General features: G+C 54.7%; 7 protein-coding genes across 7 annotated transcripts; 5 read left to right on the forward strand and 2 right to left on the reverse strand.

Annotated features, from left to right (window-relative positions):
- Positions 1-913: 913 nt before the first annotated feature.
- On the forward strand, positions 914-2121 carry IE81DRAFT_144620 (replication protein A, subunit RPA32). The gene is made up of 4 exons (XM_025510386.1): positions 914-1086; positions 1163-1270; positions 1361-1866; positions 1953-2121. The coding sequence occupies exons 1-4, from the start codon at positions 1051-1053 to the stop codon at positions 2026-2028; spliced, it is 726 nt and encodes a 241-aa protein (XP_025369334.1). The 5' UTR covers positions 914-1050; the 3' UTR covers positions 2029-2121.
- Positions 1958-6195, reverse strand: IE81DRAFT_366905 (putative ILS1-isoleucyl-tRNA synthetase). Its single transcript, XM_025517039.1, has 5 exons — positions 4865-6195; positions 4378-4784; positions 3463-4295; positions 3202-3371; positions 1958-3132 (listed from the first exon to the last, which is right to left on the reverse strand). Exons 1-5 carry the CDS (start codon positions 5786-5788, stop codon positions 2215-2217), a joined length of 3252 nt encoding a protein of 1083 aa, XP_025369335.1. The 5' UTR covers positions 5789-6195; the 3' UTR covers positions 1958-2214.
- A 2406-nt stretch (positions 6196-8601) lies between these two features.
- IE81DRAFT_290699 (hypothetical protein) lies at positions 8602-9148 on the forward strand (the record flags this gene model as incomplete). The annotated part of the gene is made up of 2 exons (XM_025511864.1): positions 8602-8883; positions 8975-9148. Coding segments are annotated over 2 exons (456 nt in total), but the record flags the coding sequence as incomplete, so codon positions are not given.
- Positions 9149-12009: 2861 nt separating this feature from the next.
- Positions 12010-15716, reverse strand: IE81DRAFT_302629 (FtsJ-domain-containing protein). Its single transcript, XM_025512258.1, has 6 exons — positions 15308-15716; positions 14912-15220; positions 14233-14835; positions 12928-14156; positions 12310-12840; positions 12010-12212 (listed from the first exon to the last, which is right to left on the reverse strand). Exons 1-6 carry the CDS (start codon positions 15340-15342, stop codon positions 12127-12129), a joined length of 2793 nt encoding a protein of 930 aa, XP_025369337.1. The 5' UTR covers positions 15343-15716; the 3' UTR covers positions 12010-12126.
- A 927-nt stretch (positions 15717-16643) lies between these two features.
- Positions 16644-18766, forward strand: IE81DRAFT_144800 (zf-DHHC-domain-containing protein). Its single transcript, XM_025510387.1, has 7 exons — positions 16644-17123; positions 17278-17817; positions 17897-17965; positions 18045-18062; positions 18129-18219; positions 18371-18539; positions 18622-18766. The coding sequence occupies exons 1-6, from the start codon at positions 16737-16739 to the stop codon at positions 18481-18483; spliced, it is 1218 nt and encodes a 405-aa protein (XP_025369338.1). The 5' UTR covers positions 16644-16736; the 3' UTR covers positions 18484-18539; positions 18622-18766.
- IE81DRAFT_144811 (hypothetical protein) lies at positions 18427-19451 on the forward strand. Its single transcript, XM_025510388.1, has 2 exons — positions 18427-18946; positions 19017-19451. The coding sequence occupies exons 1-2, from the start codon at positions 18628-18630 to the stop codon at positions 19373-19375; spliced, it is 678 nt and encodes a 225-aa protein (XP_025369339.1). The 5' UTR covers positions 18427-18627; the 3' UTR covers positions 19376-19451.
- A 986-nt stretch (positions 19452-20437) lies between these two features.
- On the forward strand, positions 20438-22504 carry IE81DRAFT_357595 (hypothetical protein; the record flags this gene model as incomplete). Its single annotated transcript, XM_025516696.1, has 3 exons — positions 20438-20914; positions 20945-21143; positions 21219-22504. The coding sequence occupies 3 exons, from the start codon at positions 20438-20440 to the stop codon at positions 22043-22045; spliced, it is 1503 nt and encodes a 500-aa protein (XP_025369340.1). The 3' UTR covers positions 22046-22504.
- Between the last annotated feature and the right edge of the window lie 813 nt (positions 22505-23317).

Raw genomic sequence — 23317 nt, forward strand, 5'->3', positions numbered from 1 at the left:
TGAGTCGCGCCCGCTGCTCAAACCTTCTGGTCCAGTCGTGAGTATGCCTGCACCGAAATCGCGAGTCCATTCATTCAACATTCACTGATTCAGTGATTCACTATTTCAAATCGTGAATGCTGTCTATGCGCTCAACTGTTAAAAATTCGAACGGGCTTTAAGCGCCAGCGGGGTTATGAGGCACTTTGAGTCACGAGTCCTATTATCAAAATCGAGCTCTACGCTTGAGATCTTGGACCACGCTCAATGGACTACACCGTCAGTCTTGAGTCTGAGTGCTCAGGCGCATCACGGGCTTTCTTTCGAATCCATATGGAGCCCTGCCGTCAGCGCTGTGCGTGCGTGCGTGCGTGCGTGCATGCATGCGCTCGCTTCGGCTTTGCTTCTCACACACAAAAATGCGCACGAGCTCGTTGGCCGGTCGGGCTGGAGCGAGCGTTTTTGGCGCGACAGGGGGGGCGGATTGGGCCGGGCGGACCCCGCGTAGCATCCCAGAGACATTCGAGACGATTCTGAAGATCATGATAACACGCGTGTGTGCGCGCGTCTTGCCGTCTGATGATGTTTAAGTGATCGAGGCGAGAGGCGCGACGCGTCGCTGCGATGTTGAACTCACGATTGAGCATTCAGTCAGAGTGAATCTGATGCTTTTCGAAGGCTGGCGATCAGCCTCGAGACCTGCATGTTCGCCACAACTTCCCAGCTGAGCGGTCTTGGCCTGCTCTCCACGACATAGATGGCAAAAGGTCGACAAGCCATTCTTCACACTCATCGCGGCTCAACACTCTGTTTCGAGCGGAGAAACATTTACCTGACGAGTGTAGCTGAGCAGAGGCGTTGTAGGCAACAAGTTCACTTGGATACGCACCATCTGGCTCAGAAGCGAACAAAATGAGCGGTGGGTCTTGCGAGTTGGATCCGGATAGCTCTCTTTTACGCAATGCGAAGTCGCCCTGACACATCCCGTCCCTGACACTCTCAGGCTTTGGCGGCGGTAACCCGTACGGGGCAAATTATCAGACGGGCGGTGGTGGCGGAGGAGGCGGCTTCATGGCTGGCAGTCAAGGTGACAGTCCGAGCACAAAAGTGGGTTGAGTTTTCGCACCCATATAGCACGTCGATGCGATGCTGAAGCTCTTCGTGTACCCTTGTGCACCGATAGAAAAGTGGTGCCAACAGTTTGCGCCCAGTGACCATTCGACAAGTGCTCAATGCTGAGCAGTCTCACATGGATGCAGACTTTCTCGTTGATGGAGTGGAAGTTGGTCAGGTGAGCCTCGTGAAAGCTGCTCCCGTCATAAATGCAGATAGTGGACATGCTTGCTGATCATCCATCAACTGCATTTGCCATCCTGAACAGCTCACTTTCGTCGGCGTGATTCGTAAAGTGGCCGCCTTTCCGACCAATGTCTCTTACGATATCGAAGATGGCACGGGCGCTATCGAAGTGCGTCAATGGCTCGAAGGAAGCGACGAATCGGGAGACAAATCAAATGATATACGAGAGAACGTTTACGTGAGGGTGCTGGGTACGATCAAGACGTTTCAGAACAAGAGGAGCATCAGCGCAGGTCACATCCGACCGATCACAAACTTCAACGAGGTGCTGTTCCACAAGTTGGAAGCCATCTATGTTCATCTTCAATCGGTGCGCAGTACGGGTGCTGGAGGCGCTATGAAGTCGAGTGGAGCTGGAAATGCGGAGGGAAGCGGCGTAAACGAGGACAAATACACGCACATTGGAGATCCCTTGCAAAGAAAAATCTTTGCCCACGTACGAGAATTGTCCACCTTGGAAGAGGGCAGTGGTGTAGCTATCACTACAGTAGCTAGGCGTATCAAGGCTTACAGCGAGGAGCAGGTGCGGTGAGTCAACGTGGTGACGATAGACGTTTGGTCTCTCATGCCGATCCTGACTGTGGTCTGTGCCCTATCCAACTCTCTTATTTCAGCGAGGCAGTCGACACCCTCGTCCTGGACGGCTACCTCTACACTGCTGAAGACGACGAGCACGTCCTTGCAACGTAATGTGATCGCTCTGACGAACCACGAGTCTCAGCTTGTATAAGTACTCTCTCTGGCCATGTCCTGTGCAAAGTTGTTCTGCGACAAGGTGAACTGGTGCGCGGCCTCCTAGTGCAGGAGCAGTGCAAGAGCGCGCGCGCGCGCGCAAAACATGGTGATCATCGCATCGCATTTTGTGCATCTACATTTTCAAGCTCTGACCAAGCTCAGGGTAAATTTGTCGTCACCAATCTCTTGTTCCTCCTCCGTGATGAGCTCCGCGTTCGGAGCTCGCTGTTCGACACCCATGGGCACTCTTCGAATGACCTTTTGAAACATTTCTTTCTGCTCCTCGAAGGCTTCTTTCAGAGCTGCTCCGACGCCCTCGGTAAAACTGTAAAAGGCGTCGATTTCATCCGTCGGCTGCAGTCCAGCTTTTTTCCGGAGTCGTTGGATGCGGTTGACGAGTTCTCTAGCGTTGAATTCGGAGACTAGGGCGGGGCGGGCTTCGATGTCGAGCAAGACGACAGCTTCTCCGTCTCCATTGTGGTCCCATTTGCCGCTTCTGCCTTCCAGATCGACATAGCGCAATACCTTGAGGTCGCCTTCAACGAGATCCACACCAGCCACGTTCAGCTTCTTTTTTTCCAAGTACTCTTTTGCTTGATCGGATGTAACTTCTTCCAGTCCCTTTTTGACTTTGCCCATGTCCTTTCTCAACTTGCGACCGAGGACTGGCCAGTCTGCGACCAGCTTGTACCTGACCCCACAAGCGGTCTCGTCGCTCGTGAATGTCAAGTCTCTGACGTTGAGCTCCTCCGATATGTAAGAGGAGAGACTTTCCGCATCCTTCAAGAAGTCGGCATCGGCATGGAAGACGACCAATTCTTGCAAGGGCGACCGCAGCGGTATAGTGTTGCGTTCTCTGACTGTGCGCGTCAGCTCAATGACGGTTTGCAGCGCCGCAAATCTCCTCTGAATGATGGGGTCCAAGTAGAGGGAATTGACTTCGGGGAAGGGCAAAAAGTGCACAGAGCGATAGTCTTGTTTGTCGGAGGCAGGGGCCGCAGGCAGGAAAGGACGCAGGCCTTGGTAGATGGTCTCTGTCAAGAAAGGCGTAAAGGAAGACTAGGGCGCGACGCATTCGGCGCGTCAGCTCATGAGCCAGTCACACTACATTCCAACAGCAGAACTCACCATGGTGCGACACAGAGTATACAGCGTCTCGAAGAGGGAGTTGAGAGCAGCGTAGGTGTCGTCCACTCCATTCACACCCTTCAACCTCTGTCGATTGAAACGAATGTACCAATTCGTCAACTCGTCGATCAGATTAAGCAATCGGGGCATGACAGTATAGAGTCGATACCCTGCGGACCAGCGCATCAGAAGGGGACGGCGTCAGTACTTGGTTTGAAAGCGGCGCCAAGGGCAACAGGTACGGCACACAGCCGTGCTCACCATCCATCTCATCTCTGACCCATTGAATGAGACTCTGACACCTAGCTAAAATCCACCTATCAAACACGTTCTCGCTCTTGGGTGCGTTGACGTCGTATCTGAAGTCCTTGCCAGTCAACTTTTTGAGCAGGGCAACTTGGCCGAGGAAGAATCTGAAGCTGTTGAGCCAAGGAAGGAAAGCCATTGCGAGAACGTCCTTGACTCCCTCTTCTCGGAACTTCAGGTTCTCGCCACGGACCACGGGTGAATTGACCAAGTACAGTCTGACCGCGTCGGCTCCATACTTGTCGAACATGAGAGTTGGGTCGGGATAGTTCCTGGCACTCTTGCTCATTTTCTTGCCGTCACCTGCGAGGACAAGACCAGTGACAATGAGGTTCTTCCAGGGAGACTTGTCGAATAGATGCGTGCCCAGAATCAGCAGGGTGTAGAACCATCCTCGCGTTTGGTCCAGACCTTCGCAGATAAAGTCGCCGGGGAAACCCGTCTCGAAGGTGTCCTTGTTCTCGAAGGGGTAGTGACCCTGTGCGTACGGCATGCTTCCAGACTCGAACCAGCAGTCAAACACTTCTTCGACGCGCTTCAGAACCCCTTTGCCCTTTTGAGAGGGGATAGTGATGCCATCAATGCTTTCTCTATGCAAATCTTGGATATCGCTTCGACCAGAAAGCTTCTCCAGCTCTTCGACCGACTTGACGCAAACGATCTCTTCCATGTCATCGCTCGCCCACAGTGGAATAGGCGTGCCCCAGTATCGATTACGGGAAACATTCCAGTCCCGCGCGTTGGCGAGCCAGTGATCAAAACGACTCTCCTTGACCCACGTTGGCACCCTAGTCAGCAAGCATCGAATGAGCAAAGCAAGTCAGCTTTCGGGCCCATGAGGTTCTGCAGCACGGCCAGCACGCAACTTACCAGTGAGTCCCGGCATTGTGCGTTTGCAGTCGGTCCTGAATCTCTTCGACTCTGACGAACCACGCGGGAATAGCGCGGTAGATGAGGGGAGATTTTGATCTCCAGCAGTACGGATAAGAGTGTCTGAGGGTGCTCTGCACAATCATCCTCCCGGATGCTTTGAGATCTTTTTGAATCTGCTTATCGGCTTCTTTGACGTTGATGCCTTTGTAGTCAGGCACCTCGGCGGTAAAGCGACCACTCTCGTCCAACGGGCAAGGTGGAGGCACCTCCCTCGTGACAATGCCGTTGGCTATAGCAATGCGGTAATCGTCATCACCAAAGGCGGGAGCTTGCTGGACGATACCGGTGCCGGCATCGGCAGTCACGTAAGTGTCCGAAACCACGCGGAAAGCTGTTTCTTTGTACTAAACGGGCGAGCATGCCGATCGCAACGTGACGTAAGCACGGATGTGATGTACTTGAGGCGGGATGCGAGCCAACTCACCTTCTCGTAGAAGTATGGAAACACGGGCTCGAACTTCCATCCCACCATTTCCGAACCTTTTGCCTTAGCGACTTTTGAGAACTTGGCCTTCTTGGGATCCTTGTACAGCGTGGTCAGGAGCTTTTCCAAGATCCAAAAGTTCATTTTTCTCTCTTCGTCGTAGATTTTGATGTACTCAAAATCGGGATGTACGCACAAGCCCAAGTTCGAAGGCAAGGTCCAAGGTGTGGTTGTCCAGGCCAAGAGAGCGGTGGTGGGATCGTCAACAAGGGGGAAGCTGATGGTGACGGCAGGATCTTGAACATCGCGGTAGTCCAAGCCCGCCTCAAAGTTGGACAAAGGAGTGGTGCAGCCCATGGAGTACGGCATGACCTTCAATCCCCTGTAAACCAGACCCTTTTGGTAGAGCTGACCAAAGACCCACCAAACCGATTCCATGAAGGTCTTGTCCAGGGTCTTGTAACCTCCATCAAAGTCGATCCACCTTCCCATCCTCTCCACTGTCGTCTTCCACTCTGCTTGGTAACGCATGACGATGGCTCTGCATTCCGCATTGTACTTGTCGATGCCCATCTTCATGACATCTTCCTTGCCTGTGATGCCAAGCTTCTTGTCAATCTCGTGCTCTACCGGCAGACCATGGCAATCCCACCCGAATCGTCGCTCCACATGGTGTCCCGTGGAATGAGCGTGCCGTGTGACGATATCCTTGATGGTACCTGCTAGCAAGTGTCCATAGTGAGGCAGACCGGTGGCGAAGGGTGGACCATCAAAGAAAGTGAACAGAGGCTTGCCTTCAGATTGCCGCAGCGAAGTCTTGAAAGCATCGATGGATCTCCAATGAGCCAGAACCTGCTCCTCTTGTTCTGGAAATTTGAAAGGTGCCGCAGCGTCGTGAGGTGGAAAGTTATCCGCCGTGGCCATGGCGCGAATGTATGCGTGGCAGAGGAGCTCGCTGCTCTGAATGGACCTTGGCTCTCCGCTGAGTCGCGAGGGTCAGGATGGTGGGACAAGCAAGATTGTGCCTGAGCAGTGCTAACTCGATCGGATGTGCAGCAGGCGCAGAGCTCAGTATTCTCTGGCGAGCGCTTAAGGAGCAGTTTATACGTGGCTGTCAATCCGTCTCGAGTGTCGGTGGTGAGATCCGAGAACTAGCTGTTCGTGAGTGACTCGAAGGAAGCTTTGCATCGAAAAGAAAGTTCGAGGTCCTACAGAACTCGATGAGAAGCTCGATCAAGTTTTCGAGACAATCAACCTGTGACTCGCGACTCGCGACTCTTGACTCATCAGCTGTGACTCGTTCCTGTGACTCAAGACTCAAGACTCCCATGCGCCATTCACGATTTCTGAGTCAAGTGGTGAATATTCAATCGTGAATAAAGGTTTGCCTTCTCATCGCGCGCATCATGCCGAGTCACGAGATCAGTTTGATTCTTTGGCAAAGTTCGAGAATGATCGATAGACGCAAAATCGACAGTGGTTCCCATGCATACACCGGCAAAACGTGCCTGCCGTTTGCGGTGCAACAGGGAGCGTGCGCCGCAATTATATAAGTGGACCCGAAGCCAAATTCATGATCCGAATTGTTGAACTGTGAACAATCTTGGAGCACGATTCGCCTCGATCCGCATTCGTCCAACTCTGAATCATGAATCAAGAATCCTAGAAGCGTTTCCAGAATATGGCAATCGAATTCAAGATTGTGTGTCGAGAACACAGGTTTGCAGGCCACCGTAATTTAAATTGACTTTGCCATGAGTAGAAAGGCTCTGCATGCATGCAGCATATGTGCTGATTCAAGATTGCTTTGGCTGCCTGCCACTTGACTTGCATGTCAAGCATTCAAATTCTCTGATTTTCATGCACCGAACAAGCAAATCACTTCGCTCGAACGTTATACATTCAGAAGTCAGATTCGTGATTCTTGATTTTTAATTCAAGATTGGTGATTCATGATTCTTGATTCAATTCGCGACGGTGCGGTCTTGAGCTTTGAGTGGATCGCACGCACGCTGTGCGAACTGACCGTGCTCTCTGCTGCTGTGTGGACAACTGAATGTGGGTGCGGGGCGGAAAAGCCAGTCGCGAGTCGCAGTCAGGAGTTGAATATGATGGCGATCTTAAGCTTGCTGTCGGCTCTCGCTGTTCGCCACGCTAACAGCAGATACCGGACACAAGTCGCTAAGTGATAGGCGCGGCGGCGTACGTCTCGCACTCATCACGAGCACCGCGTGCCGCGCAGCATCTGCGGTGGGGCCAGCAGACTGTTGTGACTGTAGCACGTCGTGCGTGCGCGCGCTGATGATTCACATTGGCTTTCGCTCGTGGCGTGCCTGTAAGGAAGTTCTAGGCACGCACGCATGCGCACGCTGAATTGGTTCGTGACTGGCTCCTTTTGAGACAGGCTGGACCCCGCAGCCAACATCGGCTTTCTTCCTGATCACCACCATCTCCTCTAGCGCCTGTGGGCAGTCGCTCGGGTCAGATGGCTTCAATGACGCTCGGACTTGTCACAAGCGACTAGACAAGGCAAGATTTCAAATCCTCGTCACTTGGTAACACTGAGTACCGTCAACACCAAGCATTGGCATCGGCATCGTCACCGACCTTCCTCAAGATCACGCCCCAAGAGGGTGGTCGTGCCCCGTCAAGGAACGTGAGCTTTAAGCAGCAGACGTTACGTAGCGCGCGCGCGCTTCCTGTTTCTCTCTACACATCTCTTCCTTCCCACCATTCTCCTCATCGGACCTCAGCCGCTGAGATTGGAGCGCTTCTGTGCCAATCAGCTCGAATGCCACACAATTTTGTCTGAGCTCGGGCTCACCCGTCCCTTTCCTCAAGGCTAGCTCCAGGCGATCCGAGCAGCTTCAAGCCCTCCTCGAGGTGTGGTGAGTCTCGGGATCCCCTCAAATTTCGCACCTTCACACGCATGATTGTTCGTCCACAGAAATGCATCTAATCAGCTTACCTCGCTTTTTCGGTTGCGTAGCCGCCATGGAGGACATAGCTAGCGACGATGATCTGCTGTCCGACATCTTGCTCGAGTGAGTTTACTTGCCTGATCCCTTCAGATGGCGTCTGCAAGTCACCGCTGATGAACGTACCCTCACTACAACCTGACAGTGGCCTCGAATTTGCGCCACCTATCTCGACGCACAAGATGAATCAGACCTACAGGTCCCCTCGTTACGAGACAAGCTATATACTCGCGCTGCTCAAGCAGCGCGTGATCCTCGAGGCCGACATCAATGCGGCCTTGGAGGAGCTCAGCAGGTACGTAAACGAACTTGAAAGGAGTCGTTCGGTATCCGCAGGTCCGCCGGTCAAACGTCTTGACACACAGGTTTGGGCGCAACAAGAGGCTGACTAAACTTGCGTCCGTATGCCCTCGACAGGCTGCCCACCATTCAGCGGCATCTAGCAAAGAAGACTGAGCGTCAGGCTCAAGCGTTCTACGCGTAAGTGCTATCTGCTGATCTCAACCAATGTCTCTGCTCGCGGCACTCATGCGCTCAACCCACTATAGGCATGCGAGACGATACTTGGAGGCGTACCTACCAGACACTGGCTATGAGTTCGCGCTAACCGCCAGGTACAAGCGCCAGCACCCCAGACGCTCCAGCATTGCTTCAACCAGCAAAGCTGGACCATCGATCTTCAACGGCGACGCAGTTTCGAGCGCCGATGGATCGAGCAATGGCCGCAAAGCTCGCGGTCGTTTACCAGCGAATGGCGAGATGAATGGCGTGCAGCCGCCTGGGCACCCGCGCGCCGACCTGTGCGTGGTTGCGGTGCGCCCTTACAGAGCGGGTGACATCGTCCTGTGCAAAGGCGGACTAAAAGATCTTACCAAGGATGAGGATGTAGCGCTGCGCGAAGAGGCGGCTGCTAGTCGGGAATCGAGAAGCACCTCCAAGGCCTACAATGGAGTCCTTGGTCCTGGTCGAGATTTCTCCATCATCAGGAGCGCTCGGAAAGGCTGCAGCCAGCTTTTGCTGGGGCCGGCAAGATTCGTCAATGTGAGTGCAGATAGGCGCGTGACGCTGTCCTCGATGGCCCTGGCGATTAAGGCCGCTTATGCTGCTGATCTCATCTCGCATCACCCCGCAGCACGACTGCAACGCGAACACCGAATTCTACCGCTTAGGTCAAACCCAAATCGCTTTCAAAGCACTGAGGGCTATCGCAGTGAATGAGGAGGTGACCACATACTACGGCGATAACTACTTCGAATGGGGCAATGCGGAGTGCATGTGTGCGACTTGCGAGGAGCGGGGCAAGGGAGCGTTTGCACCTGATCCCCAAGCAGCTGGCGCGGGAGCTGTGCATGGTGTTGATCGGGCTTCAGCGGAGGCCGATCTTGCCAGCGCCGATCTATCAGCGTTGACCAAGGAGCGGTCACCACCAGAAGAGGACGCGACGCCGAACGCCCGTCGATCACGAAGGCGCATCTCCATTCGCAAGCCTTTCACTCCAGACGAACATTCGCCCTCTCCTACACCCGCGCCAATTCAGGCCAGCGACAATTCGTCGTCTTCCTCGCTCGGCTCAGCTCGAGCACGAAACTATCATCCCTCGGATCGAGAGGATTCAAGGCTGTTGGATGCAAAGCCCGCATTAGGAGAGCACTTGACCTGCCTCACCTGTGGTGCTCAATTCTGGGCCCCAGAGACATGGTGGAAGCCTGACGAGTGTCGGCGCTGTGAGAGGCATTACCGAATTTTTAAAGCGGACTGGCCTTCTCGCAAGCCAAGGGAACCGAACTTTGGAGGACTGGCTGAGTTGCGCGCGTACCCTGGTCGGCCCTCCATGAAGGGTCGTCAAAAGAGAGGCGCTGCGGAGGGCGACCCAGATTTCGACGAGCCCGCCATCAGTCCAGCGTCGTTTCGACGCGAACCTCGAATCCTCACTCAGCAAGGCCGACCTGCGAAACGGCGAGCTGTCGCCACACATTCTCCCGCCGAAGACACATCTTCGACGTCCACTCCGGTCAAGCTCAGCCCTCTCAGAGATCCAGTCCCGGCCTCTTCAAATCTGTCATCACCGCCTGCGACCTCCTCGAGCTCAGACCACATTAAGCGGAAAAAGGCGCGAGCCGTAGCGGTAAAGACTGACATTGCAGATGAAGGGACGCAAACTGACGAGGATGCAATCGATCGCGCGCTGACGACACAGACGTCGATCCCGCGAGACCGGCCAGCGAACAAGCCTGTGGGTGACTCTGATTCAGAGCTGTCGGACCCCTCAACCGGTCACGGAGTTGACGAGGATGCGCGGCAGCGCCAAGGTTCGCAGAGCGCACCACGCGCAAAGTCGCATCGCAAGCGCGAGCTTGAGGTATCCGATTCGGACAGCGACTTACCTTCAGCGCCTAAGATGTTGGGTCCTCAGGCTCGGACAGAGGCGCTTGCGATGTTTTGGGGAGCAGAGCCAGGTGGTCGACGCGCTCGCAAGCCAGCACCAAAAGGGCCCGAGAATCTTGCCGCGTCCGTGCGACGGAACAGCGGGAGCACGAGTAGGGACAAAGTCCCCAGTCTCTCTTCTCTTTCAGGCCGGGGTCACAAGCGAAGCGGTAGTGGTACCTCAGTGCAGACTCGCCGATCTCTCGAACCTCCGCACCACTCGTCTCCGGACAAGGACGATGAAGACGTGCAGTCCAAGCGCAGTGGACGGAAGATGCGCATAGCTTCATCGGCCTCTGCTGAGGAGGACCCTGACCTGACTGCACCGACGTCGGCGCGGACGTCGGAGCAAGCCGAACTGCCCCAGCGCCGCGAGGGCGATGTGGACGAGCCGGTTGGGACCTCTACGGGGAGCGAGCGTGTCGCCGGAATCGCTTCATCAGAGGCGAGCACTGAGTCGCTGGACTCTAACGGGATGAGGGTAGGTCTTGCCACATCTGGCACTGCGCGCACATCGATCAAGAACCTTGCCCTCTTTTGGTCGGCCGGAGTAGAGGAGGGTGGCAGCAGACTTCGTCGCAGGACGCAGAAGGAGCCTGCAGCTTTGACGCCTCCTCAAGAGCGCGCAATCAAGAAGACCAGGAGTTCCGCGAGTTTGACTGGCTCGAGAGGAAAGAATGGCTCACCCACTTCCAGCGAGTCTGAGGGTCGCAGCGCTACGCCCGATAGCAGGGCCTCGAGAATGAGCAACACTTCTGTCCGGTTGCCCAGTGCTCGCCCTTCTTATGGCGATGGCAATCTGGGGCACGGGGCCCAAATTTCGCAGCCTAGGAGCCGCTCAGGCTCACACCAAAGTGGCGCTCCGCCCAATGGGTTGGAAGACCTTTCTCCAGCGAACAGCAGCATGGGCTCGCGCAGTGCAGGTCCGTCTAGCAGCGTGGGTTGGCACTCAGCTTCGCATGCTACTGGCAGCGCCCACAGAACTGCAACAGCGGGTGTCACAACTCCTTTACCTGCAACGTTGGTTGGGCGAGCATCTCAAACTTCTCCTTTAGCAGGCCCGCATCCGAAGCTTGGCCCAGGTCGACCATTGCAGCCTGGGCAGCCGATGCGGAAGAATCTGCGGTGGGGCTCTGGAAAAGCGTCAGCGAGTCGACCTTTGCCTTCTGTGCAAGCCGCCTCATCCACAAGTCCTGCTCCTGGTCTTCCTAAATCGTCGGACGCTAATTCGCGCCCAGCGCACGAGGAAGCGAGAACGGACTTGTCCAAGGCTGAATCAGTAGGCACGAATGGCGCGAGTAGCAAAGCGCCAACTTCGACAGCACCTTTGGGTAGCAGTATGCATGCGCAGCAGGGATCGCTCGTCAGCACCACGCATGGTAACGTTGCGATCAAGCAGGGCTCGCCCGCGCTACCGAACGCAGTGCCTTGGTCAACCTCTATGAAGAGCACGTTTGGGCAGCCACATGCTGCCATCAAATCAGAAGATGTGGAGCTGTCAGATGATCATTTGGGCATAAGCGGAGCAGCTGCACCCTCAACATTAGCCACTGTCCAGGCCCACGATCGCGACGCGGTCGATGCCGGTCGGTAATGAGACATGGGCTTAGAATTGGTTCGATACGCCTGATGATTCGGCCATGCAGGCGAGCGTACTTCAACATCTCATGACGAGTTTTGCAAGACGACCTCTTGTATCACCACAAATGCACACAGCTGGGTTTGTGTCTTTTCAAACGTGATGTTGACTCCTCGAATTGTGTCGACAGCATGGGTAACAAGTAAATCATGGATGCGTGACCAGACAAGTATGCAAAGCGTATGAAGATGCTGAAGGAAGTGGTCTGATCGCCAGTCGCATCAACGCCCCCCATAACCGTTGGGCACGCGTTTCTTCTGCGAAGTGGAGCTGACCGTCTTCTTGCCAGCTTTCTTGTCTCGGCGTTCTGTAATTTAAGAACAAGGCGCGATGTTCAGTCGAGGTCCAAGTTACCGTATTGCCACAAACAACGCAACGGGCAAGATGGCACTCTTTCAACTCACTCTGCGCTCGCATTTCTTTCTTTTGCCTCCTATCGACCAATCTGTAGCGGCCCTTGACGCCTTTGGGTCGGCCTTTGAGACCCCGATTCGGACCTCTGGCAACGACGGTGGTGATCTGTCTTTTCTTTGTGGGTTTATTAGCCTTGCTGAGTACCTTTTCAATGTCCTTGGCCTTCTCTCTTTCGGAAACGTCGACGGTATCGTTCAAGTTGTCGGCCTTCTTCCTCGCCTTCTCCAGCCTTTGGGCAGCCTTGAATTTTTTGCGCGCTTTCGCTTCCGCAATCTTCTTGATTGGTCGAGCATCTAGCGCTCGTTGACGAGCCCGCAGAGCGGCCATGGCTTCCTTGGTGATTGGCACGTTGGCCTTGTAGTGCTTTCCTTCATCCTCCAAGAACCACGCTGGCAGATCTGCAGTCTTCTCGGCAAAGTTATGTTTGGAGAAGCCCATGTCTATCAAATCCGACTTGGTCTTTTCACGATTCACCAACTGCTGAGCAAGCGTCATGGCCTCGGCGGTGGTCAGGCCTTTCCCTGTGTGTGCAATCAAACGCGTCCAGTCAGCTGTCGGCTCTGCTACCTGCCTCTGTCTCTCTGACCGACCCGCTCCTTTGCACTCACGCTCAATCAGCTTTCGCTTCACTTCATCTTGATCCTCATCGCCATAACGCCATTCTCCTTCAAAGTCGTCCATGTCTTCGTCGGCCACGTTGCGAGGCACTACTTCAACATCAGAATCCATCTCTTCATCTTCATCTCCATTACCACCCTCGTCGTCTTCTTCTTCTTCGCTACTATCATCTCCTTCTTGCGGGCTGCCCTCCTCCTCCTCATCCTCGTCATAATCGTGATCGCCGGCTCCAAAGTCCAGACCATTCACTCCTTTGAACAGAGGATTGTCGAACCATATGGCGGCCTGTCTGCTTTGCCTTGCCTGTCGGTCCGTCCCTTTTTCCAAGGTCGTAACCAGATTGCCAGTCTCAATTTCCTCGTCATCCGAGTCTTGCTCCTGCGCCTTGGCTTTCCTTTTCAAAGCACTGTTGGGCTCTCGACTTCCATTCGAGGCTGCAAGCACTGCCTTGCGGTGCTCCAAATCTTCAAGATCAGACTCCTCATCGTCGGTGTTGTAAGTCTCTTCCTTCATTTTGCGCCTCGTGACCAAGTCATAGCCGCCCTCGCTCTCTTCTTCGCTGTCATCGGCTTGCCCTTCCTGCGCAGGCTCGCTGAACCCATTCCACTCCTCTCTATTTTGATTGGCTTTCCGCGCTTCGCGTGCTCTCCACTTCGCGTCCCGTTCCGCCACCCTCTCCTTGTACGCAACATACGCGGCATCGAGTCCTCCCTGCAGCCTGTCCAGTCTTTCCAGCTCATTTTCGGATTTGTCATCCTCTTCCGACTGGGATTCCCCTTCAGAGCTGTCGTCAGAAGCGGAGGATTGCCTTCTATGAGTCAGGTCAAAGACATCCTCCGTGCCTCCTTGCAAGGTCTCATCAGTGATCTCCTGACCAATGTCCATAGGAGTGTTCATGTGAAGCTGCATCTTGAGGACTTTTCTCGCTCTAGCTTCATTCCGCTTCCTTCTCTCCTTCCTCAAAGCTTTGTTGCGCTCTTCATTGAGCCTCTCCAACTCTTCCCCGATCTCTTGGTCTGAGTCCACAGGCTCCTTCGACTCCTCTTCAACCACCTCGACTGTGCTCTCTCCGGGTTTCTTGACGGGTGCTTCTAGACCCAAATGCTCACGCATGGCGATGCGCCACCTGAGCAGATTCCTAAAATCACCTTTGCCCAGCACCTTGAGATCTGCACAGCATGCTTTGATGTCCTCGGTAGTCTTTTCGTGTGCCAAAAGTCTGATATTATTGCAGGTGCATTCAATCAGCAAGAGAAACTTACGTCGATTGCATCATGGACAGCGGGGCGACTTACTCCTTATCTGCGGCGTCCTTAAAGGTGATCTCATTGTTTGCGCCAAGCCCATCGATTGCGTGAGGTCCTTCCACCCACTTGCGGGCCGGGAGAGCGGAGTACAGAATATGTACGCCGTCGTCATATCCTTCCCTCTTCCTCCTCTGTTTCTCGGGCTGAAGCACGTTGATTTGCGCGCTGGCACCCTTTTCCCCCTTGAGGGGCAGGACGGGTGTGGAACCTTCGGCTTGTCCGTCTTGAGCAGCTGCGACAGCGTCGACATCCCTCAAAGCGGCTGGATCCAGATCTTTGAAGACATGCTTCGGATCCAAGAAACGGGGATCAACCCTCTTGGGAGCCTTGTACTCCGTGCATACCACGAAGATCTCAGCGGATACGTTTCGACTAGAGGGCGGCTTGGTTGCTTCCACTGAGCCAAACAGCTGATTGAAGACCCAGAGAAGATTGTTGTAATCTTTGGATCGGAAGACCTTGGTCACGAAGGATCCACCAGGAGCGAGGAATTCGACTGCAAGACGCAATGAGGCAAGCACGAGCTCGGCTTGCTGATATGCATCTTGCACCCAAGCTGTACCAACATTTGGAGCACCATCATGCAAAACGCTATCGAACGTGGGATGAGCCTCAGCGTTGTCCTCCAAGACAGCTTTCTACGTGTGCTGATGCATCTGAGACTTACATGTCAGCTTTCCAGTCCTTCAGCTCATTCCGCAGCTGATCACGGCATCTGAAGCTGTTGATATCCTCGGCAAAAGTGACGCATCTAGGAATTGGCTTGATCGGTACCAAGTCCACACCGACGATCAAGCTGCTGGGTGGCATATACTTGCTCGCCACTTGCAGCCAACCACCAGGTGCAGCACAGAGATCGATGCAGCATCGGGCTCCCTCCAAAAAGTTGAACTTCTTGTTCAACTGTACCAGCTTGAACGCAGCTCGAGATCGGAAACCTTGCTCCTTGGCAAGCCAATAGAACTTGTCCAGACGACTACAAATCGGGCACGCGGCGTTAGTCACCTTGCAGAAGTGGACCACTTCGGCTACTTGCTGTCAGCTCTTGAGCCGCACTACTTACCCCTTGGCCGTCTTCTTCTCGTGCTTCTTACCCATTCTGGCGTGGGGTCGTTGTACGAGAGGAGGTTGAGTCCTTGTGAAATCTCCAGCACAACTCCCGAAGGAGAGGCTTCGGCGAGCTGTAGATCAGGCGGTAGCAGAGGGAGCTTGACAGGTGGCAACAATCGACTTGCTATCGTGGACTAGCGGTCGAAAGGGGATCAGGTAGTGCACCGCCGCCGAGATGATGTCTTTGAGATCTGCTGTCAGAGCCAAGACAGTCACCAAATTCCGTTGGAGACGGTGAGGTGTAGTTGCCTAGACGTGTATGCGTGTAGAAGTGTGGCCTTGAATGCGGGCCGATCGCGACAGAGCCTCCGCTCGACACTGAACGATTTGGGGGCGTTGTCTGCCAGAAGAGGATGATGAGCAAAACGGCTCATTGCAACTCATCTGAATCACCAAATGTATCTTCGAATTGTTGTCTAGCTGCTATGCTGTATGACCGCTCTGTATGCGTGCTGTGCCTGCGTCAAACAAAATTTGCCCAGCGCGACGGCTCTCGTGCGAGAAATTGTGCGCGGAGCGCCACAGCCCGCCGGCTCCCGCATGCATGTCATTCCGACCCAAGGGGCCGCTGGTGGTTCCTCCTGGCTATAGATGTTTCGAGCTCACGAACCACATGTAGCGTGCTCCCGCTTCTCAAAACCGAAGGGCGTGTACATTCGCACTGAGTGGATAATTAGTCCTCAGCAAGACTCACTTCGATCATCAGCTTGGCACTCCCCTGATCTGGCCAAGCCAAGGCGAGCGCGTGAAGCCTTTGACTCTCGAACTTTCCCTCGTCTGGCGTCTTCTGCACCCGGCAACACAATCAGCTGTTCATGAACGCCCAAGTGTCCGTCTTCCAACCATACAGCACGCTGCGCTTCGAGAATCCGAAATCATGTCGGCCTCTACACCTCCCGCAACACCGCTTACGGGACTTTCGGCCACGACAGCCGGCTCAGGGATATCTCGTCCAGGCACTCCGGCCACCATTCATAGCGCAGCTCAACGGGGAGATGTAGGATTGATTAAGCATTTGATACAGACTGGCAGAGCAAGCGCAAACGACCGAGATCAAGAAGGCATCACGCCTTTGCACTGGGCTGCCATCAATGCGCATGTACCTTGTTGTGCGCTTCTGATAGAGAAGGGCGCAGAGGTGGACGCGTTGGGCGGTGACCTGGTCGCCAGTCCTTTGCAATGGGCAGCAAGGTGAGCATCTGTATCCTCATCACCTCGGATGGCCTGCACGCAAGAGAGTCACTGATGGTCAACCCTCGCATACATGCAGAAATGGACACCTGAACGTCATTCATTTGCTGCTCAAATCGGGCGCCGATCCAACGATTGCAGATGCGCAGGGCTTCAACGCATTACATTTGGTGACGCACAGCAGTGCGGTGATGCCTCTTCTATTGCTACTACAGCACGATGCATTCGCCGCACCTTCGGCACTGGATATTTCTGACTCTCAAGGGCACACTCCCTTGATGTGGGCAGCTTACCAGGGGGATGCACTATCGGTTGATCTGCTACTGGCTCATGGTGCGAACGTGCACGCCAAGGACGCTACAGGTCTCACGCCCATGCACTGGGCAGTAGTGAAGGGCAACAGACTTTGTATCAGGAAGCTGGCTGGAACAGGAAGCGACCTTTGGGCGAAGGAAGAAGGTGGAAAGACTCCAAGAGAAATGGCGGTGGAGCTCAAGAGCGAAGCTGCATACAGGAAAGCCCTTGCTGATGTCGGTTTGTACGAGGATGGGAGAAGGAAGAGTAGAGTAGCAGGAGAGGTGAGTGAATCAAATCATTCGAATGGCCAAGCTGGGGGCAAATGGCGGGGTTCCCTTGTCCGAAGGGACGATCGTGCCTGCTCTAATCGAGCGCTGCCATGCTGGCGAAGAGCTGCTCTTCCGACCTGACGCTTGCCTCCTTGTCGCTCCTCAGCGTTCCGCACGGATAGCAATTGTTTTGTTACCATTCTTCTTCTTGGGCTTGATGTTCACAACATTAGGAGCCCTCCCCTGGTTCGTGGGGATGCCATTCGTAGCTGCCGAATTCTTCGGTATGCACCACGTCATTACGCGCGTCTTGCTTGATCCGCTGGAAGTAGACAGTCTGCAGCGCAGCACCTACTTCTTGGGCATTGTGGCGGGAAGTGTTGCATGGGTCGGATGGGAGTGGGCGCGCAAAGTGGTTCATGGTGAGCGTCACGAATGCCGTCTCTCTGCCGCTTTGCTTCCCCACTGTGTCCTAGATTTGGCTCACGCACTGACAACGTCCCCTTCAGCTACTCCTGGCCACGCACTTGCCAATCTACTATTCGCGATCGCCTTCCTGAGCTGTTCATGGAACCTGTTCAGAGCAGCCACTTTGGAAGCAGGTTTTGCGCCGCTACCACAGACCGAAGCGGAACGCAGAGACGTCATCCTGCAGCTTGTAGACGAGGGAAAATTGAATGGAACGACATACTGCATCACTTGTCTTGTGAGTATGGCTGTCAAGTATTGACATGTAGCAACGATTTCAGGTAACGTGCTTACACCATCGCTGCACGATTCCGCAGACGAGGAGGCCAATGCGGTCGAAACATTGCCGCTTGTGTAAGCGCTGCGTAGCGCGACACGATCATCACGTAAGTAAGCAGAGGCGGGTGACAATCTTGATGTCACTAACATCAAGGCGACCTCTTCTTCGCCTGTCTGTGGTTTCAGTGTCCTTGGGTGGCTTCGGTGAGTGCTGTGACTGCTGTCGACATTTGGCGCTTTGTGCTGATCCTTCTCCTCCGGCAATGGCAGTGCGTTGGCATGAACAACCATCGTCAATTTATCGTCTTTGTTGGCTCTCTCGTCATCGGTATCCTGCTCTTCATCTATTTGGTCTATCACTGTGGGTACAAGCAGTGCTGCGAGCTCACGCAGGGCTTCTCAAGTATCACTTACGCTTGCCGACTTCCGTGCTTAGACTATGCTCTCAACGCGACGTACCCTTACGTGCCTTTGATCACTGCCTCATGTCTGCTCACGAACGACTTGTGCAGCGCAACAGACTACGACTCTTTCCTCTTTAGCGTCACTCTATGGGCTACTTTGCAGCTCACCTGGACCATTATTCTTCTCGTCGCCCAGACATGGCAGATTGCAAGACAGATGACCACCCTTGAAGTGTCAAATCTCGGCCGGTATGGCTGGATGGGAGGTAAAGGCGGTGTGAGCAGATCTTGATCGCGTCTGTCTCCATTTTCCACTCAAGCTTGACCTGACTTTTTCGCTTCGACGTGCGTATCAACAGAGCTCAATGACTTCTCAGACCAGTTTCATGGAAGCGAGGGCCGCAAGACTTGCAGCACAAGGCATCTCGACCGACCAATCCGACGCTACCGCAGACGATGACTTTGACGGCACAAGGCCTGGTTCGATAGGTCCCGGAAGCCCCAACATTGGTGCAAGACATGGACATTCTCACGGTCCTGTAGCTGCCTTGAAGGGCGCCGGCAACTGGCTGCTGTCGATCGTAGGCCTGGACCTCTATACTCGGGGCAAAGCTGGAGAGGGATTGAAGAAAGCGTCCGCAGCTGGAAACCCTTTTGATTTGGGACTGGTCGGAAATTGTCGAGGTGAGCTTGACTATCTCTGACATGTCACAAAAACATCATATGATTGACGCTCGAGCCTGCCCTGGCACAGACTTTTGGACCACCGGCAGGGAACTCGGAGTCGATTACGCAACTCTGTACGAGATTCCGGTGGGTGGCTTCCAATCTTCCGCAAGGCGGCGGAGAAGGCGAAGAGTGCGCACAATAGACGGACAAGAAACCGAATCAGGCTCAGACGATGAGGAAGACGAGGCTTCCGAAGGCGGTGCGTTGGGCAGAAGCGTCAGTGCAGGCAGGAGGAGATGGAACATGTGGAGAAATCTGAACCTCAATTTGGGCAGCGCTGCGGGGATCGGAGCCTCTGGCAGTGCGAGTGGATATCAGCCTATACAGCAAGACAATCTCTCCGATAGACCCGCAGACCATGATGCTGCGAGCAGGATGGCTTAAAGCGGCGGAGCAAAGTCATTCGAAATAGCATCTGAATATTCACGATCAAGCGTCTGGCGTGACACGTCCACAAACCGCCTGTCGTAAATGAGATGCAGAATTTGGTGAAGCTGGGAGGCCGGCTCCAGCTCTGGCTTGAGCCATAGCCAGAACGCTCGAGAGGTGCGAAAGCCTCTTGAGTCGTGTCATGCAAGAAGGCACTTGTGTTTCGATGGCCAAGGAAGGGATGGATGGAAGGCAAAATCAATGTCCAATCCTCGACTGTCCTAATGCGAGACCGATGCTCCTGAAGATCAACCCGGAAGGCCCTTGCACACCGGCCACCCCTCAGGGACCGTCCTGGACCTAACTGTAGGTGCAGCTACGCCTCTCGCTAGGGTTGGACCAGCTCCTGTTGAGTCAATTTTTGAGAGTGTGCTATCACTAGCGCACACACGCTTACCAAGTAGATCACTGATGACCTCGAGGATACAGGAAGGCTGGCATACGTGGCTACTTATGCGTCGCATGCTGAGTAAATGAATCTAGCATGAGCAACAGGAGCGAAGCGAATGTCTTGCTTCATGACAGAAGACGAGCGTATGGGACGCAGTGATCAGCAGTCAACGGCAGCCGTCAGGAGTAGCGGCGTGAGTGCATTTGAGCTGCTGATGGCATTCTGATTCAAAATTTGGAAGTGGAATGAGCGGTCACGTGCAGGCAACGTGCGCAGACGCTACATCACCCTCACTTAATTCTTGAAGTGATGAGCGGGGCGGAGCGCGAGTGAGTCATGCGGTGGCAAATTGATGGTCATAATTCACGGTTGCGGTGCATGAGTCGAGGCCGGCTGGCCGGATAAGGCAGGCGCGCCAGCTGCAGCTGCGTGCGTGGGCCGTGAGGTTGAATCAACCCATCGAGCTGCATCGCGCAGGCGCGGCGCATCGATGAGTCTACAGCCCGCCTGTCTCACGCTCGGTGGATGAACGCCCCCCACACTTGAATTGCTTCCACCATTCACCACTGGAACTCATCTTCGAGGTATTGGTATCCACCACGAAGCTCCAACGCAACCTACACAACATGCTCGCAATGCACAACACAAGCATACAATCCTCTCGTATTCCGCAGTCTCATTTCGCGCACAATCACCAATCAAGGCCGAATTCGAGGACTGGCAGTCAGCACTCCAGCGGTTCGGTCACCCCGCGGCCGAAGCAGCGAAATACCCACAAGAAGTCATCGAGCCAACGCGCAGAGACTGATGTCACCGATTCCACACAGTCGAAGCCTATGAAGCAACAGCAGCCGGGTCTTCTCACACTCAGCCAGCCCGTTGCTGCCAGCTCTGCTGAAAGTTCAAGCAAGCGCAAAGGCAAAGCTGCCAGCAAACCTGATGCAGCTACAGCGAGTGGGTCCAAAGTCGACGTGCATACCAATGTTGCTCTGACAGACGAGAAAGACAATTCCGGTGGCGCATCGACCAAAAGCTCCAAACGCAAGAGCAAGAAGGCGCCTCCTCCCCGTCTCCTTGACAGCCACGGGAAAGACGCTGCGCTTGTAGGTGCCACCGGATCCATCTTGTCACAGTCAGCGCCGTCTGCTGCAACACCGCTTGCGTCCGCGTCTGTCTCCGAAAAGAATGCTCTTGCAGAAGCCGGGAATGGAGGAGGTCTGACTTGGCAGCAAGAGCTACTGAGTGGAGGCAAAGCACGCAATGCAGAGACGGTGTCTTTGCGCAGCGTCAAGAAGAATAATAGCGTAAAGCGGCCGGCTGCTGCCCCTGCTAGTACGTATGCTTTGCGGTCTCTCGTTCCTACACTTGGCAGCTGACACATGCACCTGGGCTCCCCTTTCACCTCAGCGAACGGGAAGGTGAAATCTGCTGGAGCGAAGGACCTGACTTGGCAACAGGCTTTGTTCAATCAGCCAAGGTCATCTGGTCCTCACTACGATTTCTTTGCGGATGATCGGGACGCAGCGACTTTTGGCTCTGGAGACGAGCGCGCCGTATCTGCTCCGGCTGGGCGCAGACGTCGTGCGGACAGTCTTGGGGCCTCATCGCGGTCTAAAGGCACAAACGCCAAGGGCGCCAAACGACCATCTGCTCTCGCTGCCACCGACAACTTGCATGTGGATGATGTCTTCGACAACTCGCGCTCGCCGGCTCGCTCTGCGCGGAAAGGCGTGAGTGTGAGCGCGGCCGCAGCGCCATCAACAGCGCCGCGCACCCCAAATTCCCACAAGAACAAGGGCACTTTGTTGGCTGCGCACCAATCTCCTGTCAATGGCAGAGTCTCTGCTTCGTCGCCCATATCGTCTTCGACGGCAGCTGCTGCTGTTGCCTACGCCGGGCCCAACTTTCACAACTCTCCATCACCCAACAGTCTGCCCGCGCCCAAATTCAATTCGAAGTTGAGAAGCAGTGCCCTCGCCTCTGTAGGTCTCAAGGGCTCATCGTCCGCTTCTGGTGGCGAGACGGAGAGTAGCGAGGACGAATCTGGTGCGAAAACCAATGGTGCAATGCCGAGGCAAGAATCACCCTCCCCCGAAAAGGAGAAGACCAAACACACGTCCAGTCTGGCGCCGACTTCGGCAAGTCGTGCTTCTGGAGCCGCTACCGATCGGAGCGCTACCATCGAGAGCCTGCTCGCTCGCATGATGGCGCCTCCACGCTCAGCGGGCATTTGAGTTTCATCAGACCTCTGCACGACGGCTTGCTTGATTTACACCTACCTCTCAGTGCTGCAAGCGTCGACACCGACTCTCTAATTTGACACGTCTCTTTAACCCGGCCCATCCTATTTCTATGGGCACCTTGCCCTGCAAATCAGGCTCGCCAACCTATCTCTCAAACATGCAACATCAGTCACGCGCAAGTTCGAGCTCAGCACAACAGCACAGCAGGCCCTTGTTCCCATTTTGTCACGCATGGGGACTCTTTCCTCTTCTCGTCACGGCCTCTGTCATGGTCACCGGTACATCCACGTGGTGGCGACCGCTCGAATCTCGTTGACTATCTGCGTTCGATTCCACAATCTCACAACCTCAGCGCAAGTTTCGCCTTGATGATGAGCGCAAATCAGCTCCTCAAATCAGCTCGGCCTGCTTGCTTGTCCTCCTCACCTTGAATTTCTCGCTTTCCCCAACTCGACACACACGTGGCCGTCTGCTTCAATCTTGCGAGTACAAAGAATCGCGTTGATTCGATACATGTGCTCGGCAGTGTCGACCGGCAGCGCGCAAGGCTTGAATCCGAGTTCAACGATCGTGTCAATCTGCGGATGGACCGCCTTCTCCCTGCCTACTGCTCGCCTATCCGGGGTGCTCTCCCACGCCTCACGCTTTGCCCATCCTCTGACATCTACCTCTCTCACAAGTTCGTCTCGTTGGGGCAAATCCAGCTTCAGCTTTGCTTGTGCAGCGCGCACTCAGCTGCTCCCCACAAATCCTATTTTACACGCCCTGCGAGCGTTCCCCTCCTCAACGCCTTGCCTCACAGAAAGATTCAAAAGGTCTTTTGTGATCCGCTGAGTGTCTCACGTGGCGTTTTCCCACAAATACATGCCCCTATGCCTTTTGCCCAGTGCGATCTCCAGCCCCTTGTGACGAGGTGATGCCTACCTCGTTCGAGCGCTTTGATCGCTTTGAGCCAGTCGGATCTATTCGGCAACGATTAGTCTGGGGTGAATTGCGTATCGCTTTGCTCGATCCTGCCGCTGATATGCCAAGAAGCGTACGGGCTAAGGACGTCATGCGACAAACTCGCGCAGCTTCTCCTCCGAATTGCATCCCTCATCATCCAGTCTGGCCACCTCTTTGCCCTGAGAACAGGGCAATTTGGTGAGATTGGTGAGCGTCAAACGTACCCACCCAGTACTGCGTTGGAGACCTTGTGCCCTTGTCATTGGAACAGGCGCGTAATGGAGCAGTGCTTCATCCTGTATCCTGCCTGCCATCCCC

This window comes from Ceraceosorus guamensis (genome assembly GCF_003144195.1).
Source record: "Ceraceosorus guamensis strain MCA 4658 unplaced genomic scaffold IE81scaffold_33, whole genome shotgun sequence".
NCBI lineage: Eukaryota > Fungi > Basidiomycota > Exobasidiomycetes > Ceraceosorales > Ceraceosoraceae > Ceraceosorus > Ceraceosorus guamensis.

Excerpts from the sequence above, each read along its gene's own strand:
- IE81DRAFT_144620 (XM_025510386.1), top strand. The coding sequence starts at position 1,051 with ATGGCTGGCAGTCAAGGTGACAGTCCGAGCACAAAA. Across the intron at positions 1,087-1,162 it reads GTGACAGTCCGAGCACAAAA|AAAAGTGGTGCCAACAGTTT; the intron begins GTGGGTTGAGTT and ends GTGCACCGATAG. Across the intron at positions 1,867-1,952 it reads TACAGCGAGGAGCAGGTGCG|CGAGGCAGTCGACACCCTCG; the intron begins GTGAGTCAACGT and ends CTCTTATTTCAG.
- IE81DRAFT_366905 (XM_025517039.1), bottom strand. The coding sequence starts at position 5,788 with ATGGCCACGGCGGATAACTTTCCACCTCACGACGCTGCGGCACCTTTC. Across the intron at positions 4,785-4,864 it reads TTCCATACTTCTACGAGAAG|TACAAAGAAACAGCTTTCCG; the intron begins GTGAGTTGGCTC and ends TCGCCCGTTTAG. Across the intron at positions 3,133-3,201 it reads ATACTCTGTGTCGCACCATG|TCTTCCTTTACGCCTTTCTT; the intron begins GTGAGTTCTGCT and ends GTCGCGCCCTAG.
- IE81DRAFT_302629 (XM_025512258.1), bottom strand. The coding sequence starts at position 15,342 with ATGGGTAAGAAGCACGAGAAGAAGACGGCCAAGGG. Across the intron at positions 15,221-15,307 it reads GAGAAGAAGACGGCCAAGGG|TCGTCTGGACAAGTTCTATT; the intron begins GTAAGTAGTGCG and ends CCCGATTTGTAG. Across the intron at positions 14,836-14,911 it reads AAGGACTGGAAAGCTGACAT|CGTTTTGCATGATGGTGCTC; the intron begins GTAAGTCTCAGA and ends CACGTTCGATAG.
- IE81DRAFT_144811 (XM_025510388.1), top strand. The coding sequence starts at position 18,628 with ATGACTTCTCAGACCAGTTTCATGGAAGCGAGGGCCGCAAGACTTGCA. Across the intron at positions 18,947-19,016 it reads ACTGGTCGGAAATTGTCGAG|ACTTTTGGACCACCGGCAGG; the intron begins GTGAGCTTGACT and ends GCCCTGGCACAG.
- IE81DRAFT_144800 (XM_025510387.1), top strand. The coding sequence starts at position 16,737 with ATGCCTCTTCTATTGCTACTACAGCACGATGCATTCGCCGCACCTTCG. Across the intron at positions 17,124-17,277 it reads AGAGTAGAGTAGCAGGAGAG|CGTTCCGCACGGATAGCAAT; the intron begins GTGAGTGAATCA and ends GTCGCTCCTCAG. Across the intron at positions 17,818-17,896 it reads CATACTGCATCACTTGTCTT|ACGAGGAGGCCAATGCGGTC; the intron begins GTGAGTATGGCT and ends ACGATTCCGCAG.